General features: G+C 36.7%; 1 protein-coding gene across 8 annotated transcripts in view; it reads right to left on the bottom strand.

The window, feature by feature from the left end:
* KAT6B (lysine acetyltransferase 6B) overlaps positions 1-12,656 on the bottom strand; it is a 95,492-nt gene that overhangs the window by 51,334 nt on the left and 31,502 nt on the right. For 6 of the 8 annotated variants that reach the window (XM_088128778.1, XM_088128769.1, XM_088128792.1 and 3 more), the window contains 6 exons: positions 11,413-11,494; positions 8,178-8,310; positions 4,421-4,809; positions 2,912-3,033; positions 1,997-2,112; positions 1,252-1,393 (listed from right to left, as the gene is read on the bottom strand). In XM_088128778.1, coding sequence (XP_087984904.1) covers positions 1,252-1,393; positions 1,997-2,112; positions 2,912-3,033; positions 4,421-4,809; positions 8,178-8,310; positions 11,413-11,494 — 984 coding nt within the window. The remainder of the gene's footprint in view (positions 1-1,251; positions 1,394-1,996; positions 2,113-2,911; positions 3,034-4,420; positions 4,810-8,177; positions 8,311-11,412; positions 11,495-12,656) is intronic. The other 2 variants (XM_088128801.1, XM_088128809.1) reach the window with 1 other exon arrangement.

Raw genomic sequence — 12,656 nt, 5'->3', positions numbered from 1 at the left:
TACAAATGGTGACATCCCTGGTTCAGATCTTGACTGTCATGAATGCTTTACATGCTCTTAGGCAAACCTCTCCTCCCTCTTTTAATTATAGATCTCCTGCTCTTATCTGCAATAGGGGAGACTGTAATACTTCCTTACCTTCTAACAGGGTTCCCAAGCTTTATGTGCAGTGGGAATATTTAAAATGTTACGAGCATGTTACGAGCAGCTTTTCCCTCTCTATTTTCACAATATGCTCTCTTTGAGAGCTACATAAATCATCCAGAGCGATGCTTCCTCAGTATGCTCACTCTTCTCTCAAAACCTTGAAGTGCTACAGCCACTTGGAGCTACTTCATGGACCTTCTGTTCATGCACAGATGTTGAAGCAAAGCCATTGCTGTTTCATTTGTTGGCCCTCCCAGCATAAGGGTCTTCTGGGTATGCACAGGTAGGCTCAGAAGACCTCAAAAGGGTCTCAAAGCAGCCATATTGTGCCTTCAAAAGTCACAAACGTGATACTCCAAGCAATGGGCTCAGAGGGTACTTCAGTCAGGTTCAGTCCTACTCTCTACCAATTCATTTTACCTTCTGCCTTTCATCTGGAAGATAGGTAAACTTTCGAACAAAACACTGCAGCACCCACACATGGTTATCAGAGAGGGTGTGTGTGCAGGCAAATGATGTTATGTGATAGAAGACACTGTCGTGCAAATGTTGTGACTTGCGTACTAACACAAGTATGTAATCACATCTGTGTGATGACATCATTGCACATGTGTCATCATTTTGGCAACATTATAGTTTGTGAAGGATGACCCTACACTTAGGCATCATTTTATTTTCACAGAATGCCTCTGAGTCAACATGGAGGTCAGAGGCATTCTTAGTTCAGTCTCAAGTGAGACAAGCACTTTACCTGGTAGCCTAAAGGCTTCCCATTCCTTTTTTAAATTAAACATCTCAAATAAAATCAGAAAACCTGATGGGCACCATGCTGGAAGACACACTGGTGCTCACAGACATCAGGTTGGAACCCAGGACTTACCAAGTTGTAAGTATTGCAAGTAAACAGTGAATGTGAAGCATCTGAAGACTTGGAAAGATTAAGAAATATAATATAACATGTAGCTATACAATAAATCTATTTGTCCTAATTAGACTCTAATAATCAGAGGAAAACACAGCTCAAAAATATTTAATACGTATTTATTACATTGTTTGCTCTTCAACCAGCATTTTACTTACTGAGGACAATGGAATATTACCTACCTCAAACACCGAAAGATCCTTCCTTCTGTAGATCTCATTGGCTGGAGGATGAAACCAGCCACACTTCTTTGCATGCCTTAGCAAGATATTTTTACTTTTCATGTATTTAAGACAGAATTCACACAAGAAAAGCTTTGATAGTCTGTTGAAGTTTAAAATCAGAGTATCAGTATCAAATGTTTTATTATTTAAACAAATTATATTCACCTTTATTTCTTCCAGATGAATTAAAGAAACAAAAAGAAAAATTAAAACAGATATTCTGCCATACCAGGAATAAAATAAGCTCCTTACATTGATAATAATCAAATGCCCATTTAATAATATATAATACAAAGAATACTCCAACCTTACATCCCCATATAAATATTGTATTAGTTCGGTTGGAGCCCATTATCCCTAGTAAAGAAGAAATGGTCCATATTTTGTCAGCTGATAGTGGTAGAACCATATTTTTGATATCTATTGCTTTTTTGCGGGGGGAATCAAGCTCATTTTTTTTAGTTATACTCAATGACAATATATGAGCTAGAAAAGAAAGTTGTTTACAGTTTCAGACAACAGACTTTTATAGTACAGAATTCAACTTTCACTTATCATTTGAACCTGAGAGGTCTTATAAATGGTCGCAACTATATTTGGAACAACAGGATGACATTGAATGCATTGTTGAATGGATTATACTTTCTTTCCATCCTCTGTAATGTATATATTGCATACGTATGTATAGGGACAGTCCTCTTACCTTGCATATTCCTGTGGATAAGGTGAGGAGTACCAAGTCTGGATCTCATATTTTCCAAATTCTATCACAGAAGGGTAACGTCCATTTACTTCTCCACCATTTTTACAACCTATCTTCTATTAATGACAGTTTTTAAAAAATGCATCAGTGTACAATAGCCATTCCTTTTCTGCCACCATATTTCAGTATCAGACATTTTTTCTCTGTATTAAAGATTGGTTGCTACTAGAACTTGGGAGATACCTTGTTGCAGCTAGTACATTTAAAAATGGCAGTGGTCACACCAGTAGAAAACATGAAACCTCCACACATATCCATAAAGTAAGGATTGAGAGCAAATGTGTAGTCCAACCAAATGCTTCAAGTGTAGCTATGTAGCAAGGCTATCTGGCCGCAGAAATAACTTCTTTTTCTTTTAAAAGTATCTAAGCTTCTTACTCAAGCTCAAATTAGGAAAAGGAAAACTGAACTGAAAATAAGAAAGTGCATAGGATAGGACATCTCGATTAGAAAAAATCAAGATAATTTTAAGATGAGTGAACAAAAGTTGTTATAGACAAAACAACTACTTAAAAAGGAAAAAAAACTTGAAAATTGGGCACAGAGCATATCAGCACAAAGAGTAAGAGAAACAGCTGGTATTTAAAGAACAGAATATTTCTTAGCTGGAGAACAAACTCATCATCAACAAAATTCCTGTCAATATTATATTCACATTTACATCTCTGAAATCAGAATGCAGATGACAAAAACTAAAGAGTAAAATCGCCCAGTTTTAAGGCATTTGAAACATTATGTAGAATTACCTAGTTTTTTAATAAAATACACACCCAATGTTAAATTATAAGCAGAATCAATCCATTAAAATTACTACTGTTAACTAGCAGATTGCACCTGACACCTGCCCCCCCTTACCTCCATTGCAAGTTCCTGGGCCTGTTTAAACATGTTCAAATCTTCTTCTGTAACAATGTTCTTGCTCCCCACCACAAACAGATCTGAATTTTCTTGTTTGATGCTTATTTTGATTTCTGTACCTGTTGTTTAAAACCAGCAGAGAATTTCTTCACCAACATGATGGCAAAAAGTGCCTTAAACTAACAGAATGGAACTCCTGTTCCTCTTCCTGGGCAGTTACAGCTTTAAAACCCTTGAATCTTCCACTGAAATAGTAAATCTATCAATTTTAAATACCTTGACAATTAAGAACACTGTGCAAGTATTTAAAAGATGCTGCCAAGGTCATCTGTAACTTCTGTTACGATGCTCATTATACTTTCATGCTGTACTTCATACTCATGAAATTCTAAATATAAAACTGCATCATACAATTGTGATTTATTCTAGCACATTTTTCCAGCATTAACCTACTCTTAAAAGAATATCAAAAGTAGATTAGAAATAGAGAAATACAGATTTTTTTCCACAAAGAAAAGATGTGTAAAAAAACCAGAAGAAATAAATCTCACAGTAGTACAGATTCAGCACTGTGCGGCAGGATGGCATTTTTCATGGAAAAGCAATGGAGGAGAGGGAAATGACATGGTGATCCTAGTATACACCAACAGGACTATAAACACAGAAAGGGCAAGGAACATGATGGGACAGCTGCCAATATGCTACCACAAAAAGCATCAGCAACATCATGAAGAAATGCAAACACAAAGGCCATGATGTATACATAACTGACAAACAAGATGAGATAGTATTAGTTGGAAAAGCTCTTGGCAGGTTTAGTCAGCGTTAGTTACAAGGTCAATGCTCACTGCTTTGATAGAAGAGTGAAGTAAGAACAAGAACAAGTCAAGTCCTAGGTGACAAAATAAGATTTTGGATCTGGACGGGACGCAGGTTTAGTTGGCGCTTGGACCTGTTGCTTACCATCATCCTGATCAGGCTTAATTCTTCCGTCTGCCAAGCTCCCCTTCCCTGGTGAGGGGGTCCCCATCTGAGGGGTCACTTTATACTTTAATCTGCCTAGAATCATGCGCTTTTTAAGAAAAGTTGTCTGCTTGAAGTGAGCAATTGCTTTAAAAGCATGTCCTCTAGACACACCCCACCCAGTGGTGGTGGAATGAGAAACAAACCTATTGCTAATCTCTTTCTTTCCATAGAAAGCAGTATTAGACTTGGGTGTGGAAGAGAGTGCTGCTTTACGATGCAAACGCTTGGGTGGGGCATAACATGGCTGCCCCTTTTGGCGAGACTGTCCCTGAGCGGCATAAATATGAGAAAGTCCATCAAAAAGTCCCTTTAGCTGACTGTGATTAGGAAGACTGCTAAAGGAGAGTGTGCTTGACTGACTGGAGGAACTTTGGGGAGAACCAGAAGAGATGGAAGTGCTGGATTTTTGTGAACTAGGGCTCTGATCAGAGATGGGGGCTGGGGGTGGAAGTGAAGAAGGTTTTAGTTTTTGTGTGGTACCTGTAGCCAACACATGAGAAGTACAGGAGTGTTTCTGAGAGGCCATTTTCCTTGGACGATAATGCTTTGAAAAGTCTATTATTTCACCTCGTGATCTGCGACCATCGGGTGATGGTGTAAAAAACTTAGTAAGGCCATCAATGAGCCCTTGGGTTTTCTTGTTAACGTTTAGTGTAGCAGCAGGTATGTAGGTGGAGGTGATGGTGGTGATTTTGGTGGCGGTGGCACCAGGCCAGGTGAGGTCTGTAACAGCCAATCTGCTGCTTGAATCCTTCACAGATGCAGCATGACCAGATGAAGGTGTGGTACAGACTTTAGTCTTTTGACCCCTACCAGGTGACCCCCTTCCTGGGAATGCATTCTTGGATCCTTCAGCACTGGTAACAGACCTAGCAAAGAAATGTGAAGGAAAAGGAGAACAGTAAGAGCAAATAACTTCATATATGGGTGTCCACAAAACCATCCCACTTTCTTCAAAACAACAAAAGCAGGCTCACGCTACAAGCTCATTCCTTTTGGGTGGGTCACAGCAGACCTACTTAAGGGGAGGAGCTTGCACTGCGAGAGTACAATAAAGCTTTCATCATTCTGCAGATGCCAACTGCATATGAAATAAACCATGTACGTAATTTACACAATGTGCTTCAATGAATTAAACACTGTTGGTAAAGCCTCATTAAAATATTTCCCATACTATTTCAGAACCAAAATCTTCATAGGATTGTACATTTAGATAATTTTATTTTAAAAACTGATTCATTTTGATGATGATGATATAATAAACATCAGTCTTGAAGTAAATATTGTTAGACACATCAGAGTTTTTGAAAGAAATAGAAAACACAAAGATTGGGAAGCATTCTGTATATGAAGGGTGCTGTAGATCCACACAGAGGTAACACACTTTCACTACGCATAAATTGGGAGTCAGGTGCAAAAACACAAGCTGCCTTCCCTTCCCATATTCTCTGTTGCTTCTTAAAAACAGTTAAGCACTTTCCTAGAATAGACATTAATCATAGTTAAATTACATTAAATTAAAGCTACGCTTTTACATCCCCTGAAACCCCAAAATGGATTCTCTTTCTGGAATAATTCTAGAGTTGTACTCAAGTCATTTCATAGCAAAAAAACTAATAAGAAACAATAAAGGGGGAAATAGGTGATAAAAAGGGACAACCCCTAATACCTTGTGGAAAAGAGAAAGTCGCCTGAAAAAATGGCCTTATCTCTATAGCGGTTTAAGAAAAAAGGTGAGTACATTAATTTTCATCCAATCCCATGAAACATGTTTAGATAGCCATTGGTTCTCTTTGAAAGCACAGAAGTCAGTTCTTCTTAACAGAGTGACAGAATGTTCTCTAATAGATTCTGCACAGATACCAAACAGACATGACACCAAGTCAATCAGTTCAAGTCAACCGTGTTCTTTCTTAAGAAGGTCAAAAGTGTATTGCCGGATTCCGAATTAAAGAACCCTGCAGGGATGAAGTTACATTCCTAAGGCTATATCCTGATTTGATAACCACAATTAGCAATTTACAGATTTAATACAATGTACAATTAATACACTTTACCCAGCATAATATACAATTAGTACAGTTTATCCTCACTAATAAGAATGGTTTCATTGACTGTATGTGAGGCTGTGGGGATGTGGTGGCACAGCGGCCTAATGACGCTGAAAGTTACCGGCCAGAAATGGTCGACGCTTCAGCGGTTCGAGTCCAGCCTTCGCGTTAACAGGGTGAGCTCCTGTTTCCTCCCCAGTTCCTGTCAACCCAACAGTTCGAAAACTCACGTGAGTAGATAAATGGGTACTCTCACTCCGGTGGGAGGAAAAATGCTGGCGGCGCCTTGCAAAAGGAGTCAGGAGCAGTTGACGGTAAGCGCGAAACCGCGCTTGCCCGAAAAGGGCGCAAAGCAACGGAAACTCCGCCTCCTGCACTCGCCAGCTGGGCTCTGCTCTAGGAAGGAGGCTCTGGCAAACCACTTCCGAAACACCTTGCCTTGAAAACTGCAAGGATTCGTCCAAGCAGTCACTGCAGAGTCGGTAACGACTGAGCGCAGATTAAAAAAAAAAAAAAAGTGAGGCTGCATCTAACCATAAAACCTCTGCCCCCGAAGCACAGTTACAACCACAACACGCATCCAGAGGGTCATGACAGATAAGCTGCAAATCAGTTTATTCTATTAAGGCAACAACTTTAAAAACAAAATTCCAACAATACAGAGGAAGACAGCACCCCAAATGTAGTATACTCTCATATAATACTACATAGATGCTTGCTTACAAAAATACCACTTTTATATTAGCCATAAAATGCTACTTAAAGTAAATTAGTTTCTAAAGAAGAATCTTATTCTAGATACCATTAAGAGCAAAATGCAAACACAGTAATTTATTTTTTAACTGCAAAAAGCGTGCAAGCCTAGCAAAAAGTTACAGAAGGCCTAAATAAAACTAACAACAAAGGAAAACAAGACCTGGAGAAGGAATGACAGAGAAGTACTGAATTTTAGTGGGGAAAAAACATACAGTTTGCTTAAGGAAGCACTGAAAGGTTAAAGAAATATCTTTTTTAAGTAAATGCCAGCCCAATCTCTGTAGTATTAGTGACTAAAAGGAGGATATTTCACTTTCTCTCTCTTTTACATGTAAGAATATGCACAGACAGAAAGAGTTATCCAACTGAAAATCAACAGAAAAATTTGCAATTACTTCAAATCGATTTAGTCCCTTCTTGCGTCTTACTGAATATTAAATATTCTATAGAAGCCACCTTCCCTCCCCCCTCCCCCCACCTAATAAAGAAATGTAGGGAACCTTAACACACTTAAGACTAAGAGAAAGGTCAACCTAAGGTAGCCATTTGGTTTAAAGATCTCAGCATCTTTCCATCTAGTCTATTATTCATTCCTCATTCCTACATACAGCTCAGTTTATTAGTTACTGACATCGGCAATCTGGTTACTCTTCTAATATTTCCACATAGTTGTCTGAATATTTCAACCCCTGGCATTAGCTATGTAGCTATGCTAATGGGCACCAGGTGTTATGTGTTTTCACACTATTGTTCAAGCCACAAAGGTCAAGTAAGCAGCATCATTTCTGTATTATTCCTTCAATGATGTGGGTCAAACTGATTTATCTATATATTATAGCATAGGGGTTTTTTTTAACATAAAGGAGGCAAACACTCACAAGCTATTTTTGCCTCATCTGCTGAAACATGTACAGATCTTGTCTCTTTTAACACTATAATGAGAACTAATTTGCTTGTCTCCTCAGTTATGATTGTGGGAATATAGACTTCCACAATCAAAGCACAAACATGAATTTGCCTGCTTCTTTAGGACGAAGAGCAATTACCCCACATGCAAGAATTTATTGTGCTATTTGCATTGGGGCATATTCAGTTGCTACTGCTCTATTACTAGAACACACAGATCAGGATGAAGGTAAGCTGCTTGAGTAACTATTTAAACTGTTCTGCCAAATAATATATGCATCAAAAATATTCCAATGCACTTTTAAAAGTATCTTGATTTTAATCTCATAGTTCTGGGCATTTCTATACATCAAAAGCAAACAAAAAAACAGATAAAACAAATACTATGAGGTTCAATAGGAGAAAGAAGTATGGCATCAAATAACTTGTAGTGGAATGGGGGAAAAATATTATTCACCTCATTTGAAACTGATCATCAGGACAAGATCTCCATAATGGAAAGAAAAATAAGACAGAATACTTACAACATTTGTTGCTTTAGTTTGTTTTTTGGCCGTCCAATAGGTTTTGTGTAGCGTCGCCTTATCTGTGAAGCTCTCTCATGAAGCAACTTCCTTCCTTTTTTCTTTGGTCTGCAGACTTGGCAAATCCACATACCTGTATTCAACATGAAACAAAGCTGATTAATTCTGCTACCCGCTCACACTCATAATACGCTTCCAAGTGAACTGAATGATGAGAGACAATAGACATATAAGCATCTTGTATCAAGTAAGACCCAAACGTCATGCCATTTTCTTGACATACAGTGATTTTGTTCACCTATCCCACCAACATTATCCATGCCCTTCAAGCTTGGTAAGCAAAGAGATGAATTTAACAGTAATATTGAATCTATAGGCAGACATTCATGTCCAACAATATCTGGACTTTTTTTGGCAATGAAGAAAAAGGCAGCAGCAAGAGTAATGTTGTACTCTATTATCATTCATGCGTTATCATTCAATGATTGCTTTTGAGAAGATAAGTCTTCTAAGAAAACATTTTAAAAGTTCTATTTACAAATTAAATACATTTTTTAAAATAGAGATTGCTTACCTATGCACCTTATGAACTCTCAATGGTTTTCAACATTTTATAGTAAACGACCATCACAACACATGTTTAGCACAGAGGTTAAACTCCTACTTTAGACAAGATAACTCCCACACAATTTTATCCTTTCATTTAGACTATCTTTTGGGGCCCTGCTCCTATGTTTCACTTTATTAATACTTTATTTATTACTTGAGACAGGGACTTGCTAGTTATAGGATACCTAAAATATGGGATTCTTCCCCTTAGGGAGGGACAGTCATTAGAGTCCTCAAAAATGAGCAAGCAATTTCAAAGAGCATTTGGAGATAGTATCTATTAGGTGCTTTTACTGATATATTAAAGGTGTTTCATGACAGCTTTTGATTGAATCAGGTTATATTTTTATAGCTAAACTGCTGAAAGGATAGGACAGCTGGGCATAAATTGCCTGGCACCATGCATTGAAACTCAGGATTCTTCAACTATCATGCTGGTTGGAAAATTTGAAGGGTTGCACTTTCCACACCTGTAAGATAGCAGAAATTTATTTATTTAACTTCCAAACCTCGAACTGATGAAAGAGTTGATGTAGATGTGGATTAAAACTCATCTCCTCTCTTAACAAACAGGGAAAAATATATTTTTGTATCAACAAGGCCCTGAAAGGGAAGCACCAGGAAGCCCACCCCCCAAAAGTCTTTCTCAGTCTATGAAGAAAGGATCACGCCTTCTGCAGAATACATGAATAGGATACTTGATATTCCAATTTCCTTTTTTGTTACAAGGTGTACTTTCTGTGTATGGAGCACTAAATACAATTTTTCACTATTAATCTACAAAAAGGATAAATTGCTGCGGATGAAGGAGATGTTGGCCAATCCCTCTGCCCCTTCCTCCCTCTCCTTTTGGATATTTTCAGGATTCCTAACAGGGTGAGCAGTGGGGGAAGCAGACAGAGGAACAGCAGTTGAGCCATTCTTCAACTAAGGAAATGCAAGCAGGCAGACCCCCAGAAATAAGCCCCTTTGAAACAGCTAGCAGGGGACTAGCAGCCTTTAACAGAAGGAAAAAGGGAGAAGGCCAGCTGAGAACCCAAACCACACTGAGGGAGAAAACAGCAGGGGAGGACAGCAGTTGGTGTCATTGGGGCTTTGAAAATTGCCCCCCCCCATTAAGAACAAATGACAAGACAGTGCCAGCAGGTGCAGTAACACAAATAGCCACCAGAGATGTTTTAATGGGCTCTAGGATGAAGCTGACAAGGTAAAGAACAGGAGAGGAGGAAGTCCTGAGAAAGTCACAGCTGCCAATGGTCAAGAAAGCTAAAATCCTGATATCAATGACAGCCATCAAGAAGCAAGGACAAAGTAGACAAGAACACCAGCCTCCACTCAAGATCCAGTCAACTGAGGCCATGCAATGACAGTGGAAAGGCCTGGGAAGTTAAAGACTCAAGAGAGACCTCAAGTCCCAGGTAGAAATAAAAGGAAAAATAGATTGAAGAACTTTAAATAGACATATGTAGTAGAATTAGAGTATATTGTAGTTAAAATACAGAGCCAGAAGGTAGACTATAGAATGATAAATACAATAGAGTTGGATAGAAAGTAGAATAAAACAACACAGCAAGTAGGACTAGCTCCTGTGAATAAGAAAAAAGCAAAACAAATTCATGGAACCTATAGTATGAAGACATGATATATGATAACAGCCCTATCTCTCTAGTCTGAGAGCTCAGATGAGGAAGGTGCATACCACTCATAGTCTGTACTATAGAGAAATCTTTATGTGTTTTTGTGTAATAAATCCTCCTAGGCAGGATAAGCTGTTCACTTTAAAAGCTATTTTTATTCTAAGCTTTTGATTAATTATCCAGCTGAAAGTATTAGAAAGGAGCAACATAGGAGACTTTGATATAAAAAAATCATTTCCAACGCCGTAATAAACAGCATGAAATCAAAATATAACCCACCTTATCAGCAGTAAAAGGCTTAATAGATTACTGATTATCACATTACGTTTTAAGAATTAAAGATAGAGGGAGTAAATTATAGCACATTTTTCTTCTTTCATAAAATGGAAAATGTGTATTTGTAATCTTAAAATCCAAGTACTGTTATTTCATAATATATTAAGGTAGAGAATAGCCCCATCCGTAAGAAGTTGCAGCAAAGAGGCCAGAGATGCCTTCCTTCACTCCTTCATCAGGGAAAATATACTAACTGATCCTGCAAATATGATTAATTGAAATTATGTTTAAACAAGCCAGCTCTAGGTGCTACAATGGATATTTCCTTCATTAACCACAGTTAAGGTTCTTCATAATTCTGGATGCAACAAAAGTTTCCAGATCTTTTGGAAGGAAGAAAGAATCATGCAGTGAATCTAAGCAGGGTTAGCCTCATTCACATCTCACTGAGGCATTATTTAGCATATCACAGACCTTTAGCCAAGGACTTAAAAAAAACAGTTTTCATGAGACACCTAAACTTTAAAAGTGTTATGAATGCAATTAGTAAAGTAAACCAAGAGAAAAGATCTTCAAATGTTCAGAATGCTCCATCATAAGCATACGTATGTTCTAGCACTACCAGATTCCACATAAATAACTCCTGGAATCAGTGACAGCATAACTGAACAAAACATCAGTGCATTCAGATTCAAAGGTTCTGCAAATATCACCTTTTGGCATTCGAGAAAGTGGTGGGTCACAGCACTCCATGTGGAAACCTCTATCACAAGAGTCACAGAAAAGCATATTATCCTGAAAGTGAAAGGGGAAAAATAATCTTAAATGAATACTTGGTATTTTCATGATCAAATACTGTTATTAAATTACCAATTTGGCTGCCTGACTTGGTCTTATTCTCATCATTCTTTTTAATGTAAATGCTTTAGATAAATATTTAATTATGTAACAATGTTATTATAAATTAATGTTGAGGACAACCCTGATACATTTTTATGAAGGGTGATATACAAATATCTGGAATAAAATTAATATACATTCTTTTTTTAATAATAATTTTATTAAAGTTTAAAAATACAAAGATAAAAAACTAATATAAACTAAGAAAAATGTAAAAAAGGAAAAAAGGAGAAATAAAAAGTGCAAAGGGAAAAAAAGAAATAGATAAAGAAAAAGGAATATATAAAGAAACAACCTCCCCTTCCTCAAGACAATTTCAGTAACTTATCATCTTCTCTAACATTTCAACCAAAAATATTTTCATCCCGTATCTCATCTTTTATCTATGAGTAAATAATAAAACCTCATCATTCAATCTTAATCAGCAAAAGTCCATTAAGAATTACCAGAAATAACTATATATATATATATATATATATATATATATATATATATATATACATACATACATACATACATACATATACATATATATTAACATTAAACAACTAAATCAATTTCATTTACTTTACTTTACACAGTAACTTATCATTTTCTCTAAAAATACAACAACAAAATCTCTTCTTCCCGTATTTTATCTTATATCAAAAAAAAACCTATAAAGCCTTGTTGTTCAAACTTAATTTTAAAAAATCCCATTAAGGGCCACCAGAAAATTTTAATCTTTAAACCCTTGAAATCATATCCTACAAATTAATTTCTTATCATTTTCTCTTCATCTGCTCTCAGAAACTTCTTTGCAAATTTAGCATTTTCCTTCAATTTTAATATCATAATCATACAACAAAAAATCCCTTCTTCCCATATCTTATCTAATAGTAAATCTTTAAAGCCTCGTCGTTCAGTCCTGATCAAGGAAAACCCATTAAAAGCTACTAGAAGAAAAAATAATATACTGTATTTTAAATTAAAATATATGAATATATTTTAAATTAAAATACATGAAAATATACATTCTAATATTATTAGAAAATACTAACAATAATATATCAGACCT

This window comes from Python bivittatus, unplaced genomic scaffold (assembly GCF_059951505.1).
Source record: "Python bivittatus isolate LINGU-HERP-01145 unplaced genomic scaffold, Pbiv_v1 ctg000050_np1212, whole genome shotgun sequence".
NCBI classification, from domain to species: domain Eukaryota; kingdom Metazoa; phylum Chordata; class Lepidosauria; order Squamata; family Pythonidae; genus Python; species Python bivittatus.
Note: the sequence above shows the minus strand (reverse complement) of the source record. Positions and strands in the feature narration are given on the sequence as shown.